This window comes from Mirounga leonina, unplaced genomic scaffold (assembly GCF_011800145.1).
Source record: "Mirounga leonina isolate KUSES-001 unplaced genomic scaffold, KU_Mleo_1.0 Mir_151, whole genome shotgun sequence".
Taxonomy (NCBI): domain Eukaryota; kingdom Metazoa; phylum Chordata; class Mammalia; order Carnivora; family Phocidae; genus Mirounga; species Mirounga leonina.
In genome coordinates, this window is record NW_023270377.1 from 56,509,307 (window position 1) to 56,530,835 (window position 21,529).

Sequence of the window (21,529 nt, forward strand, 5' to 3'; positions counted from 1 at the left end):
GTTTATGTGGACGTGCACATTTCTACTCCTTTTTCTTCTAACCCCATAGCATTGTATCACAGATTATAAATTCAGAGGCTGGGGAATTATGCACACCCAAAGGGAATATATATCTAGTTACCAGCCATGTCTCTCGTGATCTAAGCCCTTAGTTCCACTGATGAGCTCCATGTCCTGCTCTTTCTCAGCTGATTTTCTGTTCACATTCATGAGACCAAGATGTGTGGCACTTATTTTAAAACCTGAATTATTCAACTGTTAAATCATAAATTATTGATGACAGAACTCTAAAACACAATATATCTAATAGTAAGAAGTAGAATAATTTGACAGAAAATAAAATTGTAACTAATACACTTTTTCTAATTTCAGAAGATCTTACCAATTGCCATTGTGAATGTTAAAATACAGAACATTTTTCTATTAAAAGCTATTGTTAGGAGAAAATTTTGAAATTTAAATATAAATAAATCTTTTTAAAGGGAAAGGTGTCCAGGTCCACGACTAAGTACTTTAGGCATGCTTTAGAGACTAAGCAAATACGTAAAAGCTTGAAAATGACTCTTAATAATATTGTTACAGTGCAGTTTTATCTTATGGTGGAGTTAATTCTGAATTTAGCATGTGAAGTGGAAGTCTTACATAATCAGAATTACCCTGGAAATCCCTTATCACCTATAAAGTAATGGTACATATGTTTGTGTATACAACTCTGGGTCAATATAGAACTGTATAAGTATATAATTCAATGAAATATAGTTTATAATATAAAATGTATACTTACATGATTTTCAATTATGTAAAAAGTGATTTTGTTATTTTATGTCAAGTACCTGGTTGAACTCAAACAAATGCATATATGTATGGGGTGTGTGTGTGTGCGCGTGCGTGCATGTGCGTGTGTGTGTGTGTATATAGAGATGCAGACACAAGTATAAACTACGTCAGTATACAATATGTATATTTAAGTAGAGATATCAAAGAACTTCCATATCTTTAGTTGATTCATACTAATATGGTATAAATCAAATTAGTTGGGTATTTGAGCATCCTTAAACATGGAGCCTTAAAATGGATACACTGTTATTTTTTCTGGCAGCCAAATAGTGGGAATATAGTTATGATTTTTAAATGCATAAAACCAAATATCTACTCTCTGTGACATATTTTTGAAGCTAATATTTCAGGGAGCTGGAAAGCATTTTTGAGGAAGCTTCTTATTACAGCAACAACAGTTGTGTTTTTCTAGGGTAAATGGGTAAAGCAGACTGAGGCTGGACAGAATGCACCAAACTCAAGTTCAGTGCTGTTTAGTGTAATGAGAAATATAGAGAAAGTTACACATTTCATGTTGTATTCTAATTCTAGTCACAATACCAGTTAGATGCATATTTGATATACATTTTGCTAGCACATATTTTAAAAAGTCTCTCTTCAAGTCTGGTCATATAAGTAGGAAATTGACTGTAACGTTTCTTTACTTACTGTCTCATCCCAGTAGATTATATTCAGCACCTGACTATGATGACTTGTATGTAATAAAGATTCTTAAATGTTCACTGATTGAATGAATGAATGAATGTTGTTGTGCAACTTATTTTGCAACGTAATGCTCTTATTATATGGTTTACAAAAACATGTGTATTAATGTCTGTAGCTCTTAGGCTCCGGTCCTTTTTGTGGCATGTGTGTATTCATTGAATCAGTATTCTCTGAGGGTCTTCTGTCTGCTAAATCTTCAGAATTTGAGGCATATAAAACAAGTCCCCCCTCCTCAAGGATCTTCCTGTCTAGGTGGAGGATGTATAATCCATCATTATAGCAGATTCGGTGGCAATTCCCTCGTTATGTGTGTGCAGTTCCTAAGGGCAAGTGCAGAGTACTTGTGGGAGCATGGCAGATGCAACCCCAGAGCTAAGCAGGCATCACTAATAAAAACTTCTGTATTCTAAGCGTAGACATTTGGAGTTTATCCTGATAGCTATGGGAAATGAAAGTATTAATGTGATCAGATTTAGGCATAGAAAGCACATTCTGTCTGCAGTGTGGAAGATGGACATTTTAGAGACAAAAAGACTGGTTTAGGAGCGATTACAGTAATCCTAGTGAAAAGTGATAAAGGCATATAAACTGTGTCTGAGAATAACCAAGAGGGGCAGGAAATGGCAATACATAAAGCGGGAGAATTCACAGGACTTTGGTGAGTAGATAGTCATGGGGTCGAATGAGAGAGAGAAGTCTAGTAGATGTTGATGAACCAGTCTGCTTCCCTCTCATGATCTTCTCTAATGTCATACTTGCTTGGCAAAACCACAACCCTGTTTAAATCTACTCCTGCCTACTTTGCATGTACTCCCAAGAAACTGAATATGGCTGGAGAAAAACAAAGTGCTGAACAGGCTTCATATTAAATTTATGAACCTCAAGTTGATACTTACTGTTCCCTGGTAGGCATACTGTGCTTTCCCCTCAAACCTTTACTACCTATTCCTCCTCTCCTTCTCAGCTATAATTTATATCCTACTTTATTCCTGATTGAAGCAACTAGAAGAGAACTTCCACAAACTTTCAGTGCCACATCGACTCAACCTTTAGCATTCGGGTCCATGTATTCTGCATTCTTGCCTGTTATCATAGATCATGGCCAGCTCTCCAATACACTAGACCCTATTTCCTCTCATCTACTTAAGGACCTAATCCTAGCAGTGCCCCCTCTCCTTCATCATCAACGGTTTTTCTCTTTTTATATTAGCCCATGAATATCCTATTATTTCTCCCATCTTAAATTATCTTGACCCTACTTTATCCATCTGCCCTGCCCAATTTGTAGAAAACACTTGAAAGTGCTGTCAATGCTTGCTCTTTCCAATCCTGCTCCTCCTCTTTTCTCTTAAACCCACTTAAGCCAGGCTGTTACCCACTACTACTCCATCAGAACTGCGTAGGCAAGGTCACCAATGACTTCCACCTTGCTCAGTCTCATGGTCGGTTCTTCTGCTTAGCCTCTCAGCAGCATGGGGCGCAGAGGATGACTCTCACCTTGATACGCTTTTCTCACTTCATTTCTAGGACGTTACAGTCTTTTGGTTTTTCTCCTGCCTTCACAGTCACCTTTGCTGGTTCCTCTTCTCCCTGACCTCAATGTTCAGATACTCCAGGGCTCAGTCCTTGATCTTCATTTCTTCTCTGCTTGTATTTATTCCCTGACAGTATTGCCAGTTTCAGGTTTTAATACAACTTATATTTCCAGTCCAGTCCTCTTTCCCCAAATTCCAGACCATGTAGTCAATTGCTTACTCTACATCCTCCCTTGATGCCATCTCAAATATAACACATTCAAAGCAGAACTGACATTTATCTTCCTCCCAAAAACCTGCTCTTACAAAAAAAGTGTCCACATGTCAGTTAATGGCAGTTCCTTCCAGTTGCTTAGATCAAAAACCATGCATCATCCTTGATTTTTTTTTTTTTTTCCTCTCACCATCCCATGATTAATTCATCAGGAAATCATTTGGGGTCTGTTTTCAGAATATGTGCCCAATATGTTAACAATCCTATCACTTCTTACTATTTCCTTGGCTACCATTTGGGTATTAACTGTGGGAACTGCTAGATACCCACCAAAATCCATTCTTCCTTTCTTGAGAAACCTGGTTGGACTAAATTTCTCCATCTTCATTAATATAGTTATGTCCATATGACAGTTTTCTCTTGTGGAATAGAAGTGAACTTGAATGCTGGACCCATTAAAACTTCCCATCTAAGTTCCTCCATATTATGTTCCTTTCTGCTTGGATTCAGATAAAAACAGGGACCTCAAAAAGATGGTGGCAGAGCTAAAAGATGGAAGCTGTCTAGATGTAGGACAGTTGTCTTCCTGATGTTATACAAGCAAGCAATAAACTTCTGTTATGTCTAGTTAGTATGTATTTCAATTGATTTGTCATAGTAAATTATTCTACCCAACATACAGTAATCTCTCAGTTGTGTAATTGAAATAGTTCTTAACTGATCTTTCCCCTTGTAGTCTGTTCTCATCACAGAATGTTCCTTTTAAAATTTCAGTCAGATCTTGTCACTCTTCTACTCAGAACTGCGCATTGGCGCCCCATTTCACCCAGAGTAAAAGCCAAGTCCTTATAAGGACTTCCAAGGCTCTACATAATCTCCCCATCACTTTATTTTTCTGTGCTTATCTTCTCTCCTCCTCTCCCCCATCCTGCTTCGAGCATTCCAGCCTTCTTGTTTTTCCACATATTCTAGCTGTGTTTCTCTCTCCAAGCCCTTTCATTATCTCCTCTTCCTGGAATGTTCTTCTCTCTAATATCCAAATGGCTACTTCTTCATATCCTTCAGGTCTTCTCAAGTCTTCCCTTCTCAATGAGGCCCATCCTGATCACTGTATTTAAAATTATATTTTATCACCCCCCAGCATTTACAAGTCTTACTTATTCTACTTTGTTTTTATAAGACTTTTCATTTTGTAACATTCTGTAATATATAGTTTACTTATTTATTATGTTTATTGTTTATTGTGATCTTCCCTTCCTTGAATATAAGCTCCATGAGGGTAGGATCTTGATCTGTTTTGTTCATCTGTATGTCCCAGGTGCCTTGAACAGTGCTTGACACATTAAGTAAGGTGCTTAAATAAAGACTTGTTAAGTGAATGAATGGGAGGTTTGAAGCATTCGTTTTACGTTTACTCTGTTTTAGAGGACATATTTTGCTAGGTGGGAGTATAAGAGTTTGTTTCAGAAGGAGAGGAAAGCACCTTAATTGAGATCATAGCTTCACTGCTGATTAACCGCTATATATTGACAGCCTATACCTCAATTTTGATTCTATAAAAATAAAGATTATCATGTTCATAGATCTCTTAGGTGTTGTGATGATCTGTTACTTAACACTTATAAAATACTTTGGAGCTGAAGAGCATTTTTTTATGAATTCTGAGAAGTAATATTGAATTATTAAAACCACCTATTTATTTTAAAATCAGTCTATCACTCAAAGGTCTGTTTTCACCTTATTTTACTTTTGAAATGCATACCCCCCCTTTTTGGGTCATCTTTTGCTGTTGTTTAAAATTCAGTGTTCAGTAAGCAGTTGGGTAGTAAGGTATGTTTTGATGTCAAAATCTATACCTTAATGTAGAAGTATATTTATAAAATTGGAGATCACAACTACAATTCCAAAAAGAACCCCTTTATCAGTTAACTGTTAAAAAACAGATTGGTGGTTTCTACCTCTTTACTACTATAACCTAGAAGTTACTTGAATCTAAAGTGGGAGAATAGTGAATTCAAAGAATAGTGAATACAAAGAAAAAATTAACTGATACCAGGAAACTGAATTGGTTTTCAGCAAGTCACTAAGTAGTAATTACAGAGCTTAAAAAAAACCCTCCATAAATACATATTCTTTTTTTTTTTTTTTAAGATTTTTTGTTTATTTATTTGAGAGAAGGAGAGCAGAGTGAGCGCGAATACACAGGTGGGGGGAGAGGCAGACGGAGAAGCAGACTCTCTGCTGAGCAGGGAGCCTGATGGAGGCTCAATCCCAGGACCCCAGGATCATGACCTGAGGTGAAAGCAGACACCTGACTGACTGAGCCACCCAGGGGTCCCTGTAAATACGTATTCTTTATTGAATTTGTGAAATGTGACGGTAAATAGAGAGCTAACCTATTTGGCATGCTGAAGGTTAATCGTTTTCTTGGGTAAGTCTAAAATACAGTGGAAAACAAGCTGCGTTCTTAGCACTTATAACTTTGGTCTAAATATCATCGAGAATGTTACAGAATTGCGGAGGAAAGCAGGTACCTAGAAGTTTATCTTACTATTAATGGAGGATAAAAAGTTAAACATATCTTTGTAAGTTCCATAACATTTCTGATCTCTTTTTTGTCACCACTTCCCTAAAATTCATTTCCAGCTATGTAGCTCTCTGATGAGTACTTACTCTTCCACGATGCTGGCTCTGCTCTGTTTTTGTTTTGTTTTGAAGTTTTTGTAAGTTTAAATTTTTTTGACTTGTTGAAGCTTAACTATTATCCATTTTGATATTTTCTATGGTGTAAAATGCAGTGAGGAAAAAAACCCAGTAATTTAGAAAATGTAGTGTAAAAATTTGTGCTTGCATGGAAAGCTGCATTGTCTACGTGTAGCACATCCTTCCAGTTATCCAATTCCAGTCTTCCGTTGTCTTTGAGCAGTTGTAAAACTCCTCCTCTTCTTCTTCCTCTCTCTCCTCTCCCTCTCCTCCCTCTCCTCCCCTCCTTCCTCTCTCCCTCTCCTCCTTCCTGACTTTAATACAGGAGACTAAAATAGAACCAAAGCTAGAGTGACTAGTGACTGAGTGACTTACTCTAAGTCTTTAATTCAGAAACTACCACTGTAGGAAGGAAATGTGCATTTTTCTCCCTTTTCCTCCTCCAAACTGAGCCACTTTAAAAAATAATGTAAAACAAAATCTTGACACTTGAAAATATTTGTACTTTTGTGTGTAGCCTTTATATACATATTCTAGACTGCTGCCTGAAAAAAATAATAATATTTGGCCAGGGTTCTATTATTTCTTACAATTTCATGTATATATACCCTAACTTTTATAAGCCTCGTATAGACTTCCAGACTAGGTTTCAAGTACCTGCCTCCAAGTATTGTTTTTACAATGGGAACAAGAAGGAGATAAGGATTTCATGTGACTTCTGACCAGGTTGATACCACTGTTAGAAAAGAACAGCATGAAGCATTTTGGAAATTTTCTGAGCGTTCTGCTTCATTGTTTTAGTAGCATTGCCTCTAGAAATACATATTCTTTAAATTTGAATTTAAATTAGGAAAATTTGGTGGGGGGGGGGCGGCAACTGTTCTGAACTAAAGCATGGGACAGAGTAAAAAAAATAATAACCTGAGAGCTGAATCTATAACATTGTGCATGAGGAGGGAAGGGAATTAACATTTATAGTACTTTTATTGTTTTTTCCTACTGTTTTCAGATTTCCTTTGCAGAGCAAGAAACTTACATATTAAACAAGCTCTTGTTTTTGTAGAAAATAAGATAAGAAATAAGACTTCTTTAATTTGAAAGAATGTGGTTGGTGAATTTGATTAAAATATTTTATATATGAAAAAAATAATTTATAACACTATGTTAAAAAGTAACAATAAAAAATAGTTCATTAGTTACCAAAACTACAGTAAATGTTAATTTAACAGATTCCATTGATACTTAAAATATTGTAAAATGGTATCTACTATTTATTGAATTCTTATATTTACTATGCACTTTATATTCAGTAATGGTAGATTAACTTACAGTTTTCTTTCTCATCATGATAGCATGATCTACATTATAGCAACCAAACTACAGCACCTTTTATTTCTAGTTGGAATCTGTTTTGTTCCCCTCATTTCCCATTTTTCCTACCCATGATATGGTATCATGAAAAAAATGTTAACTATTAAACGTAGAAAATTAGAGAAAGCTAAAGCGTGTAATTCAACATAAGTACTAATTTAAAATCCTTTCTCACGTAGTCACATTGACTTCAGCCAGTTTTAGTCTGTTTTATTATGACCTTTTTTTTTTGAAACTTAGAAACAAACATAAAATGTTTGTATAAGCACAAATATATTTTTATTATTCCGTATAACATTTAAATCCCCAGGTGGATGTATTTGCAAATAAATTAATTGGGATCATTAATAATCATTGTTCATATTATTAACCCTTTTTTAATTATCGATCAGTAATGCTGTCCTGTCTGTTTGAAAAGACTATGCCAGATCACTACTTAAGTAATGATATCTGACACATCAGCAAAAATCTAAATGCTCTTGTAGGGAAGGAGAAACTTCTCCTTTATCCTCTTAGGTTCTGTGTCTCGGGCCTGCAAGTCAAACTGAAAAAAGAGAGATTAACAGTAGAAAAGGTCTATTTCATATGCACACAAGGGAGGAGGGGCTCACAGCAGATACATGAAAACCCCAAAGAGGCAGTTTCATCCAATAGCTTATATACCACTTTCACAGAGGGTGATAAAGTGTGCTGAAGGGAGCAGACAGAGCAAAAGGGGTTTGGGCCTTGGAAGGGTTAGGGTGAGTTGTGGAAAGGTGATTAGGAATTGTTTAGTAAATAAGAGGTTTTTGGTAAGGTTTATTATGCAGACTCCAGCTATCTCAGTTGATAAGAATTGTCCCTGAAGTCATTGTGTTCTTCTCTCCCTGTTATGGGAGGGGACACCTTTACAAAGGGAAATTTATGCACTGCTTTGAGGTGAAAGGGGGAGGGCTCATTGTTCCTTCCGTGTTTGGGGTTTCTTAATCGCATTCAACTCAAAATAATCCTTATGCTGAAGTGGTATATTCTGTTCCCCTTCACTTTATAGATAAAAGAGAAAAAAGAGTTAGTTTAAACTTGTTTTATTTGATATTGCCATTATGGAAAAGCAGAAAAAGAGGCAATTGTTTTGTCAATTTATTTTGGACTTACTGCCTATTATAACAGTACTGTATTAAGCATCCAATGTTTACCTAATTTCCTTTAATTCAAAGTTCTTTTGGGTAAAGCAAAATAGTTATTCATCAGTGTAAGACCTAATCAGTTGTGTTATGAAGATGACTACTTAGGCAATCAATGGAAGCATATTGTGCACTTAATGAGGGACTGTCAACTAATCAGTATTGTCTCGGGTTATAACACCCGTTGGACTGCTGCACCATTTAAGGCCACCAGTGCATCAGCCACACCAGTTCTTTGTACTGGTCCAGAATTTTCATCATCAAGTAGAGTGTATTCAAGAACTTTCCTTTCTTTTTACCTCATTCCCATCCTTTCAGCCACCTGCAAAGATCTTACGATTTGAGGGACCCCATTGGGAGGACTATATCCTAATGTGCCTCAGACTCTTAATATTAAATTACACAAAAGTTAATCTCGATTTGTTTTTTAAAAGTGATAATCAGCTGTATCAGCAATGCATAAATGCATTCTTTATTTAAAAAATTATATTACAGTTAATACTGAAGTCTCTCTTTTGCTTCCCAATGGGCCCATCAGTTCAGTTCTCCCCAACCTTCCTGGAAGGAAACCATTTGAATTTGGTATATATTTTTCCAGATATCTGTCTAGTCTCTAAATATATATTAAAGTATTAGTGTACATGGGCTTTTCCTAATTGGTGTCATACTGTATAATTATTCCATAACTTAGGTTTGTATTCAGTGGTTTGTTTTGGTGACTTCTTCACCTTAGTCCCTATAGATCTACATCATTCCTCCAAACTGCATTTACTATAAATCAGCTTACTTATTCCCCTATTGGTGTATATTGGTATAAATATATTTATTTTCATTTTAAATTTTAATAATTTAAAATATTTTTTAATCTCTAATTTTATTTTTTAATTTTTAAATTATTGAAGTATAATTGATATACGTTGTTATATTAGTTCAGGTATACAACATATTGATTCAACAAGTCTATAGGTTACTCAGTGCTCACCACAGTAAGGGTAATCACCGTCTGTCACCGTGCAGTGTTATTACGGTATTACTGACTATATTCTCTATGCTGTACTTTTTTCTCCATGACTTATTTTATAACTGGATTTTGTATCTCTTTTTTTTTTTTTTTTAAAGATTTTATTTATTTATTTATTGGAGAGCGAGCGAGAGAGAAACAGCATGAGAGAGGAGAGGGTCAGAGGGAGAAGCAGGCTCCCCGCTGAGCTGGGAGCCCGATGTGGGACTCAATCCCAGGACTCTGGGATCATGACCTGAGCCGAAGGCAGTCGCTTAACCAACTGAGCCACCCAGGCACCCGAGGATTTTGTATCTCTTAATCCCCTTTATCTATTTCACCAATCCCCTCCCTTGTGCTCCCCTCTGGCAACCAGGAATTTGTTCTCTGTATTTTAATAATCTGTTCATTTTGTTTTTTAGATTCCACTTATAAGTGAAATCATATGGTATTTGTCTTTCTCTATCCAACTTATTTCACTTTGCATAATATCTCCATGTTATTGCAAATGTCAAGATCTCATTCTTTTTTCTGGCTGAGTAGTAGTCCATTGTGTGTGTGTGTGTGTGTGTTTGTGTGTTATGTATACCTCATCTTCTTTATCCATTCATCCATCAGTGGACACTTGGACTACTTCTATAACATGACTATTGTAAATAACACTGCAATAAACATAGGGGTACATATATCTTTTCAAATTGGTGTTTTTCATTTTCTTTGGGTAAATACCTGGTAGTGAATTACTGGATTTTATGGTATTTCTATTTTTAATTTTTTTAAAAAAGTAAGCTCTATGCCCAACATGGGGCTTGAACTCATGACCCCAAGATCAAGAGTCACATGCTCTACTCACTGGGCCAACCAGGTGCCCCTCTATTTTTAATTTTTTGAGGACACTCCATACTGTTTTCCACAGTGGCTGCACCAGTTTGCATTCCCACCAACAATGCACAAGGATTCCTTTTTCTCCACATCCTCACCAAAACTTGTTGTTTCTTGTGTTTCTTAGTCTAGCCATTCTGGCGGGTGTAAGGTGATAAATCTTATTGTGGTTCTGATTTGCATTTCCCTGATAAATTAGTGATGTCAAGCATCTCTTTATGTGTCTGCCATCTGTATGTCTTCTTGGAAAAATGTCTATTCAGGTCATTCAGAACCCAGTTGAAATGTCACCTTCTCAGGGAGGCCTTTCCTGACCACCCAACTTAAATACCTCATTAGCCCTCTCCTTTACATTACCCATTCTTATTTTTATTGTAGCACTTATTACTACTTTCTATTTTCCCTTTTTTTCTCTTGAAACTTCTTGTCTGTCTCTGAGTTTCAAAAGAGTAATGACAGTTTTTGTCTTATTGCAGCGATATGTCCCCTTGTAGGTAGGACAGTGCCTATCACACATTTGACATTCAGTAAATGTTTCTTGAATGAATGGGCCAAATACTCTCGTTCAGTCTACCCCAGTACAAATTCCTTAGAATCTTTTCTGCAGGGTTTTTCCTTAGCCACAGCCAGTACACCTGATGTGGAACGCTGTGGGGAGGACAGGGATAAACTCTGGTGAGGAAAGAGCTGATAGGAGGAAAAAAGGACAAGATTATACTGAGGTGTGAACAGAATGGAAAATATGGAGTAACAGGAAGGGAGAGGAAGCCACAATCTGTTCTGACACAATTGTGGCGTTAAGTTTTTGATGTTTTATTTTACTTTTTGAATAAAGTGATGTAAATATTTTTTCAGATTCATAAAATCCTCGAAATGAAAGATTAAATTTAATCCAACTATTTTTACATACACAGCCCTTTTTAGATAAGAAATAGATCTGAGAGATGAAGTGACAAGTCAAAATGGCTTGATGATAGACAAGATAAATGAACCTGCTGATAGACATGGGACTCCAGACTCTGATGTTTTGAATCTTATTCTAATTCTTTTTCTTAGTATATGCTTTAATTTGCCACATATACAAAATGTTGAGTTAGGTTCTGAACATTTGCATTTTCACAAATATCTTTTTTTTTCTTCCCAAACAGGTAGAAAACAGACCAAAGTATTATGGAAGAGAGTAAGTATGGATTATGAGAAAACATTTTATAGATTGGAATATGTAAGAGAGACAGGTAAATGGATGCTTCTGCTCAAAATAAAAGCAAGATAAAGGAGGTATTCAAGTTTGAATGAGTTAAATTTATTACAAATATAATTATTCTAATTGGTGAAAATAACGGAAAATAACGTATAGAGAAGAAAATAGCATGGAAAAAATGTATGTATGGAATGATGTTAAAAGAAAGATGCAATATAAATAAATAATCCTAGATGTGTATGAGGAAAATGTATATATTTGTGTGTATATGTATATACTAAGCATATCAATGTATATTCACGTAGGTACGTACAGCAGGGTGGGGTGGTTCAGTGTATTTTTACACTTTTCTTTATTTTCCAGATTTTCTGTAAGTAAATTTATGCTATGCAGAAATAGCTAGTGTTAATAGTCTGAAGTATTACCTTCTGAGGATCTATTTTCCTAATGGTTTTACAAAATTGAGATTTTATACATATAATTTTATAGCCTGATTTTTCCACTTAGTATTAAAAATATTTTTCTATTCTGTGAAAAATGTTGTAATAACTTTTTAAATGCTTAATTTTTCTGATTATTAAAAAAATGAAATATAGCCCTTGGGAAAGAAGAAAAAAAATCACCTATAATCCCATCATTCCTCAAATAAAATCCTTTGTTTTTCAAGACTTAAGATTGTATCAGATACACAATGATGTATATAGCAAGTTTTTTAAATTTTTAAAAATTCTGTTTAAGTTTCCAAGACTTTTGTGAATAGAACATAGGCGCTTACGAGTTGGCGGGGAGCCACTGATGTTTTTTATGGTTGTACCATAATTTAATCACTTAGCTGCTTTTTGGCATTTAGTTTGCTTCTAAACTGTATTATTAAAAATAATACCATCAGAAACATCGTAGTGCATAAAGCTTTTTCTGGGGTGGAAATTTTGGTTTAAATGGTATGAACAGTTTTATAGTTCTTTAAATATCCTTGTCAAGTTCTGTTCCAAAGTTTGCGTCCTTGAATGTGATTTTCTTTTAAATTAATTGAGTTTTTAAAAACAAATATTAAATTTTACTAACTTTATTAACTGATTTCATGTAAACTTAAAACAATATGCCAATATGCTAATCTAATGGTATGTGTTACCACCAGTGGTAGGTTACTGTCTTCTTGCCTCTGGCAGAGTCTGAGGAATCTGGTTCGGAAGGATTGAGAAATATATGGAGATAAGAAATTCCCAGAGTCCACTTTTGAACCTAGCTGCTCTGATTGTCATGATTTGAACATACATACCATGAACTGTTTTGAGACTTAAATTGAGAAAGACTGAACCATCCTTATGAGAAAAACTCCAAAAGCTTGCCATTTTGCCCTCTAGTAAAGTTCCTAAATTATTAAGGTGGCACTTCAGGGCCTTTTAAATACATCATTCCAAAATCAAGTGACTGCTGTTTTTTCATACCAGTAAAAACCACAAAGTTTCACTTGAGCAATCCCTCAATTCAGTTATCCTTGAATTACTGAAAGGACATAATGTATGTGTAAGTTCTTTGTAAATTGTAATTGTAAATCACCATATAAATATAAGATGGTTTTTTTCTTTTTAATAGTAATCATCTGTCACCACTGACATTTTTTTTCTTTTTCAGTGTTTCATGTCAGAATGCTATAGATGAATCTGCTGTCTTGGTGTAAAGAATGTGTTATTTATATTTTTTCTTCTTCATGCCTTTTCCCCTGTTAATCGAAAATAAGGTTTTATCAGGGAGTGAAAGCAAGTATTACGGTTGTTTGCTTTTGGCTTGAGTATCCAGTGATGCAGATTATGCACATTATTGGGCAATCATGCCAATTAAGGGCAACCCAGGGTCCTGGAAAATTGCCAACTTAGACTGTGAGCCAGAATTCTGGAGCAGTGCCATTAGCATGAAGGAAGGAAATGGGACACATTGCTGTGTATTTTTTAGTATGTCCATATGGTCAGACAGCTACATAAGAAGGGAATTGTCCTCTTGAGAGAGGTGGTTGATCTTCCCTTAGATGGATGTGGATTTTGATTTCACAATTGTTAAATGGATTGGAGAGCTACTTTGGTGCGGTTCTTGTTACCACAGAGAAGCTGGCCAGGGGCCAGGCCCAGAAAAACACAAGCAGAGTTAAGCCCAACTGCTCCCCTTCGATTATATGGCAGTACTTTGTCTAGAAAACAACAGGACAGGGTGGAGGGTTTTGTTTTATCTTGCTTTACTGACAAAAGGTGGAAAGCATTCAGTTTCTGAATTGACTTTTTTCTTAGGTTTCACGGCATGATCTCCCGAGAAGAAGCAGACCAGCTCTTGAGTGTGGCTGAGGGGAGTTACCTTATTCGTGAGAGCCAGCGTCAGCCGGGAACCTACACTTTGGCTTTAAGGTTGGTCATGGACCTGTAATTATAACTGTGCTTCATTTAAAACCCTCTTAATAGAGGGCTTTAAATTTTAAAAGCATCCAGCATGTAATTGAATTGGTTCTTGTTTTCTTGGGACCTAATTACCATTTTAATAGCTTTGAGACCCTTAAAAAATTCCTCATGAATGGTAGCACTCAGTAATTAAGAATTGAAAAACTTTTAAAGCATTTTTATTGTAGCTGCTTTCTTCTATTTCATCTTACCCGTTTTCTCCCATCTGTCCTGCTGTGTCAGCTCCCATATATTTCTTGAATAAGGAAAGAAACGAAGAGAAAAGATCTTTGTAACTCATAAAATTAAAGCCAATATCATTTCTCTTAGGTTGGCTTTTGATTGAAGCAGTTTTTCTTGGGAGCTCTTGGCTCTTTCCTGTCAGCTGAACTTTGCCTAGTATTTGGCTGTTCTTATCTTACAGTACAGTGCCCAGACACAAATATTTCCATTAGCCCTGCAAAAACAACAGAACAGTAATACGATAGCATGCTTATCCAGTGGGCTTACTTCATGCCAAGCCTCAAACCTATTTAATCTTCTCAGCAATTCTAGGATGTATGTCCTGTTACGATCTCCACTTTACAGAGAAGGAAACCGAGGACCTGGAGGTTGAGTAAAACTCGGCCAGGGTCATACATTTAATAATTTGTGTAGCTGATATTTGAATGCAGATAATCTGGCTTCAGAGTCTGTGTTCTTAGTCACCCTCCATTGCTGCCTCTCCAAAGGCTTGGAATAATTATCCATTGTCTTTGTGCCTTCATTCATCTTTGGAAAAGACTTAAAAGTAGAAACTTCCTAAGAAGGAGGTCATAGACATGGCAATTTCTTTTGGTAGCCACAAGGAGAGAACAGAAAGATGATGTTGTTGCTCTAGTATGACCATGTGGAACTCCTCCAATCGCTTATGCCTGTTTGAGCAGGGATTGCTCTTAATCCCATCCACAAGACTTAATCTTCTTGATGAAAAGGATGATATAATCCAGTCTGTTGTCTACTGAATTCTGAATCAATTGTATACTTGGAGAATAAAGCTTGTTACAGGCATGGAAATTTGCTTTTTATGGCAAATTATAACGTATAAATCCCTCTTCACTTATTTAATTATGTTGTTTCTCAGGTTTAAATTATGGTATACAGGGGGAAAAAATCTGGGCTGGAAATTCAAATACTTACTCATTTTACCACCAAATGAACTAGAGACAGATTCGGCGTAAATCACAGAATTCCCTTAAGTCAGTTTTTCCTCTTTCTGTGCCAAACATTTTGTAATTCTAGGATTCTGCAATACCCCATTTCCAAATAGTCTGGTTGTCTGTGTGGCTGGGGTAAATGAGTGTACATGTAAAGACTTATGGACCAGAATAGTGAAGAAGGAAGTGGGGTGAGGGAGAGACAGATATCTGCACAACACTCTCTTCCTTTCCCCTTTTTTGCCATCTGCCCTAAATCCCTCCTAGATCACATAGTAAGTTACAGAACTGAATTTGAGCTCAGTGTCGCCTCACTGCAAGGTTCAGGTACTTTCCACTCATCTTCTAGCGTGGCTGTCACTCACTTTTCACTGAATGACATCAGTGAACACCCTAGGGTCAAGGGTTTAGTGTGGAGAAAGTAGCACACAAAGCTCCCAAGCTCTTCCTCCTTCCTACCTGTAGGAACTGTAGGAATACAGTAACTGTATTCCTACACTGTAATTTTATAATTACTTCCCATCTACTTCAGTCCAGGAAATCTGAGAATAGAATTTGGAGCATAGATGAGCATGAAATTGATGGGAATGTTTTTAATTCATATGTCTGGAGGAAACATACAGCCTTCCTTTTGTTATTGAAAATGACCCTGAAACTGTACATGGAAAAAAAATAGTAATGAGTAAAAGGGGCTATAGTGGGAGTAGGGAATTTGTGAATACACATTGTGAGTAATTTATATGCTGAAATATGATCTTCCTTGTTTTGAACTAGATGTGTAGCAGGGAAGTGTTAAGGAGAATATGAAAAGAAGTCATATCAATATATTTGATACTCCCCATTTCAACTGATGATTCTCCCAATTCACATCAGTTTGTTTTGTTTTCAACATAATGTATGATCTGTTTGGGGGAGCCAGATTCATAATTTATGGCTGTCAATGTTCATTATGCATTTACCGTGTTAACCATAGGCCCTAATGTTAGGAACAACAAGTCCTTGAAGTCAAGTTGCTCCTTTGGCAACTTGATGTCCAAAATTGAGCTCATTAGTTTTCCTCCCAAATATGCTGTAACATCTATATTCCCTTTATTAGCTGATGACACTATTACTTAGTCAGCCCACAAGACCGAAACTAAGACCTCACTCTTCTTTTTTCTCTTAGTTTTAAGATGTCTGTAGGCCCTGGCACTACTGCATCTAGAGGCCTTCACCTTACATCATATCAGACACTATATCCCATATCAAATATTTTTTTGGTGTTAAGATTGTTTAAGGTTTTTTAACAATATAAGTTGCTTTTGAACATGGGAGGTCTTCTGTAGTTAACATCTTACTTTTCTCTTGAGCACCATATTCTCCCATACCCGATCTGAGCCTGAATTTCAGGCCAGGTTTTTCTGGCTTTTCTGCCTTTGCTCATATTGACCCCTTGGTTCAAGAAAAATGATTATTGCTCAATGAAAATTTTTTTTTCGATAGAAGCATACGGACAAGCATCCACGTGGTTAGAATGTGTAGTTGAAGATAAATGCTAGCCCAAGCACTAGATTATACTTCATGTAGCATGAAGTAGTTCAGTGACTTTGGGATTTTCTGTGTATTCATTTTGACAACATTTGGATTAGTTGTAGTTTAAGTATACATTGTAACTATGAGTTATAAAAAAACTAAGATAATCTAAGGAGTTTGGTTTTGAAAATGTTTTTTATGGTTTTCATAGTTTAGGACTAATTCTTTAAAAATATTTTAGGTCATTATATAATTTTTCTCACTAGAAGAAAAAAATTAGGTTCAGTGTTATATAGAGTGACAAATGAAAAGGGATAGGACTAGTGCATGTTTTATATTGTCCTTTTTATTAAATGTTAAGAATATACAAAGGAATACTTACAAGAAATATAACAATTATTAAATAACAATTACAAATAACCGTAACTCTTATGTGCCCAACCTGTATTTTAAGAAACAGCTATTGCCTTTGAGTCTCATTTGTACTGTCTATGCCTCCCCTAATCCTTCCTTCTTCCTCCTGTCCCTCACACTGGCTAACCTATCCTGATTATCTTTCTCTTATTTTTCTTTATAGGCTTATAACATATGTTTGTATCCCTACATAATACATTGTTTTGATTTGTTCATTTTTGAACTTCAAATAGATAGGACATGTAGAATGTATTCTTCAGTTTTTTTCACTCCACATTATATTCCTTATTGTAGAACATGGCTATAATTCATGTATTTTCACTGCTATATATCCACTAAATAAATATAGCATAATTTATTTATCCATCCTATTATTGATGGACATGTGGGTGGTTTCTAGTTTGGTGCTGTTAAAAACAGTCTTGCCGGGGTGCCTGGGTGGCTCAGTCGTTAAGCATCTGCCTTCGGCTCAGGTCATGATTCCAGGTCCTGGGATCGAGCCCCGCATCGGGCTCCCTGCTCGGCGGGAAGCCTACTTCTCCCTCTCCCACTCCCCTTGCTTGTATTCCCTCTCTCGCTGTGTCTCTGTCAAATAAATAAATAAAATCTTTAAAAATAAAAATAAAAACAGTCTTGCCATGTATAATAATCTTGTAAATATCTCCTGGTATACATTACAGTTTTCTCTAGAATATTTACTTAGATGTAAAGTTGCTGCTTTTGCTTTCTTAGATAATGAATAATTTTTTCCAAAGTAGTTCCACTGTTTATTCCACAACACTGTGTAAGAATTCGTGTTGTTTTCCTTTTTGTTTTCATTTAATACTGTCAGACATTATGTCAGTCTGATGGTGTCTGCTGATTAATTTGAATGTGTCTGATTCCAAATGAGGTTGAGCATCTTTTCATGTTTATTTACTATTCACATTTTTTCATCTGTGAAATTTGCATTCAGATCCCTTACCCTGGCATTTTCTTGTTGATTCATGAAAGTCATTTATTCTGGATACTAATCATTTGGTTATATATGAATTGAATTGTCTCCTTCAAGTTTGTGACCTGTCCTTTATTTCTATTTATGGTGTTTTTCAGTTTTTAATTTTAGCTAAAGTATATAATCCATTTACATTTAATGTAATTACTGATATATTTTGGTTTAAATACTATCTTACTGTCTATATAACTCTCCTGTTTTATGTTTCTTTTTCTTTGTTGACTTATTTTACAAGTCAATTTTTATTCCATTTTTTCCTTACACCTAACTTGAGTTATACATTCTTTTACTGTTCTTTTAATGGTTAAACTAGAGGTTAAAACATGTGGCCTTGACTTACTTATATTTAATATAAATGATTGTTTCTATCATTTTTCCCAATAATGCTAGAATCTTAGAACACTCTAAATTTCATTTCTCTCCCTCCTACCTTTTCTCTTGTTATTTTCAGATATTTTATTTCCATATATTGTAAACTCCATAATACCTTATTGTTACTGTTTAAACAGAAAAGTCAGTATTTGTCTATACTTACTCATATATTTACCCCCTCATTGTTCTTCATTCTTCCCTGTAATTTTGCATTTTCTTGGAATTATCTTCCTTTCACTTGAAAAACTCCGTTAGTATTTCTCTAACTGCAGGTTTATTCGGGATAAATTATTTTCTGACTTTTCTAAAATTTTTTCCCTCTGGGCTAACTTTCCGACTTTCATCTCTGAACTTTAGTTTGGACATTTTCTATTGACCTATCTTTCAGTTCACTCATTCTATGTTCTACTATTTTTGATCTGCTGTTAAACCCATCCACTGAGTTCCTAGTTTCATATTTTGTGTTACTTAGGTACAGAATTTTCTTTCTTTCCTTTTTTTTTTTTAGATTCTAATTCTCTGATGAAGTTCTCCATCTTTTCCTGTGTTTTCTTGAACAATGACCTATCAAAACATTTGTTCACTGTAAATAACTGATAGAGTTACATAAGCACTGCACCATGAATTCTTGGAAATAGTGAAATAAGGTGAAAAGACCAGTGAAGAGTTGATATAAGTGATCATATGAAATGATCTTTTAAATATTTGCTATCTATTTTCTTATTGCCACTGCTATACCTGATAAGAGTCTAAACAATTTCTGCATGTAGGTCTAATCACAACACATTCAAAACTAGTTTTTTCACTATATTTCTCTGAAAATTTCATATTTTTATGGAATTGATATGAATGCAAAAAGGGCTTTCCTATTTGAACAAATGTATAAATAACATTGTAATCTTCAATAGCTGTTTACTTTTTCTGCCTTAAGTGTGCTAATAGGTGGAATCATTGCTTAGCGCTAGGGTTTCACTATTATTTTCCTAAGCCATTAATTTAATGTGGGGCATACTTGCTTGGATTCTGTCCAAGAGTTTTCTTGGAAATATTAAAACACCTCTTTATATTGATGTTGCACACTTAATGTGGTGTCAGGACTAAAGTTATGCATTACTTTGATTTATTGTGATCTTTGAAAACATTGGTTCCCTTTGATATAAAAATATCCCTTTTTCTCAGTGGCCTGATCTGCTAAATTTGTTCATATTTACTGACAAGAAAAATGTAATTATAAGTATGTATTTTACTAAAACTAGAAAAGAAAGCTGGAAGAACAAACATTTTTTAAAAAGATTTATTTATTTATTTAAGATTTATGTATTTTAGAGAGACAGAGTGCATCAGCAAGCAGGGGGAGGAGCAGAGGGAGAATCCCAGGTAGACTCCTTGCTGAGTATGGAGCCCGATGCGGAGCTTGATCTCAGAACCCTGAGATCAGGACCCAGGCTGAAACCAAGAATTGGACGCTTAACCGACTGCACCACCCAAGTGTCCCTGGAAGAAGAAACATTTAATGACCTAAACAGGAAACCTTTCAGTTAGCAAAGAGGTTGAAAGAGAAGAAGGTCAGAGAGAATCAGGAATTGAGATTTTAAAACATCTGTCACAAGATATAATTGCAATTATCTACTCTCACTGTGGAACTTTGGAAATAGCTGTAGTAACTTAGAGCCTGACAAACATGAGTTCTAGTTGCCTGACCTAATTATATATATTTAACCTCTTTGAGCTTTAGTTTCCTACATGTAAGTGGGGATTATATTCCCATTAGTTTGCAAAAGAGACCTCTTAAAAGTCTGTAATTAGCATCCTTTTTTTAAGAATCAAATTCTCTATCAGTTGAGATTTGTTCAGCTGCAGGTATTATCTGATATTCAAAATAGGCAAACTCTGTTGGCGCAGACAATAAATTACTTAAGGAAATACTTCACATAATGAGAAATTTGGAAATGCAATAACATGGATGATCAGTACCCTAGTGATGTTATCAAGGACTTGTTATTTTGTTTCTATTCATGGCCACTCACAGCATCAGCTCCCGTCTAAGGCTGGCTTTTCTTACATTCAAAAAGTGGTAACCAAGGGCAATCAGAGTCATATGCTCTCCTCTCTCATTCCTCCTTCCCTTCAAGTTGACCAGGGCTCTGCAGCTCTCCCTTTCCCACCCCTGAGCCAATAACAATCTGCAGGGAAATGCATGTACTGATTGCTTGTCTAACCAGCACATGGTTCTAGAGCTGAGAGATGGTGTCAGTTTCTTCTGGAAGATAAGGCTTGAGAGGGAGTCTGGATGACCAAACAAAATCTGGTTTTCTTTTCCTGTTTTAAAGAAGGAAGAAGGTTGAGTGAGGAGAGAAAATGGATACCAGGCACATAGTATAACATAGTGGGTATTCATTAAAGTAGTTTCCTTGTTCGACAGTGAGGATCCATCTATGGTATAATTCTTCAAATCTTTTAGTCCTATTCAACCTCCGATTAAAGCAGTATATCCAATTTTAGCTTTGGTAAATATTGAGAAAGTCTGGTATTTCTAAGAAAGTTGTATATGAGGCCATAGTTTTGTAAATTCTGTTTTGATGTTTTTACCTATAATTTTTTTCAAAACTTGATTTAAAATATTTTCCAATCTGACTTTAAAATAATTCAGTATTTTAAAGATGATTGGAAAACCTAATTATGTTAATAATTTTAGCACAGCGAAATCCATTGTACTTTGACTAATATATACCTTAAAATATTTATCCCTGGTGTGTCATAAATGTGTCAAGGCCTTTTGTCTAAGTCAGGAGCTTGGTCTTCACTGTTAAATTGGGTAATTAAAATAATTTCTCAGATAACTGCCTCATCAAAAATAGTAGTGTTTATTGAGCTTTTGTATTCTGCAGTACTGTCTACAAGGGTCAAGAAAGAAGACATTTAACTTGGCTCTTTAACTTAAAGGTAGACTAGAGGTTTGCCAGGTAGAAGAATAAGATGTGATGAAAAATAAGCATTTGCGGAA

At 35.4% G+C, this 21,529-nt stretch overlaps 1 protein-coding gene across 4 annotated transcripts in view; it reads left to right on the forward strand.

Moving 5' to 3' along the window:
• The window catches only part of CHN1 (chimerin 1), a 225,180-nt gene that overhangs the window by 87,356 nt on the left and 116,295 nt on the right, over positions 1-21,529 (forward strand). For 3 of the 4 annotated variants that reach the window (XM_035007713.1, XM_035007715.1, XM_035007716.1), the window contains 3 exons: positions 11,559-11,590; positions 13,247-13,288; positions 13,894-14,007. In XM_035007713.1, coding sequence (XP_034863604.1) covers positions 11,559-11,590; positions 13,247-13,288; positions 13,894-14,007 — 188 coding nt within the window. The other variant, XM_035007717.1, reaches the window with a different exon arrangement.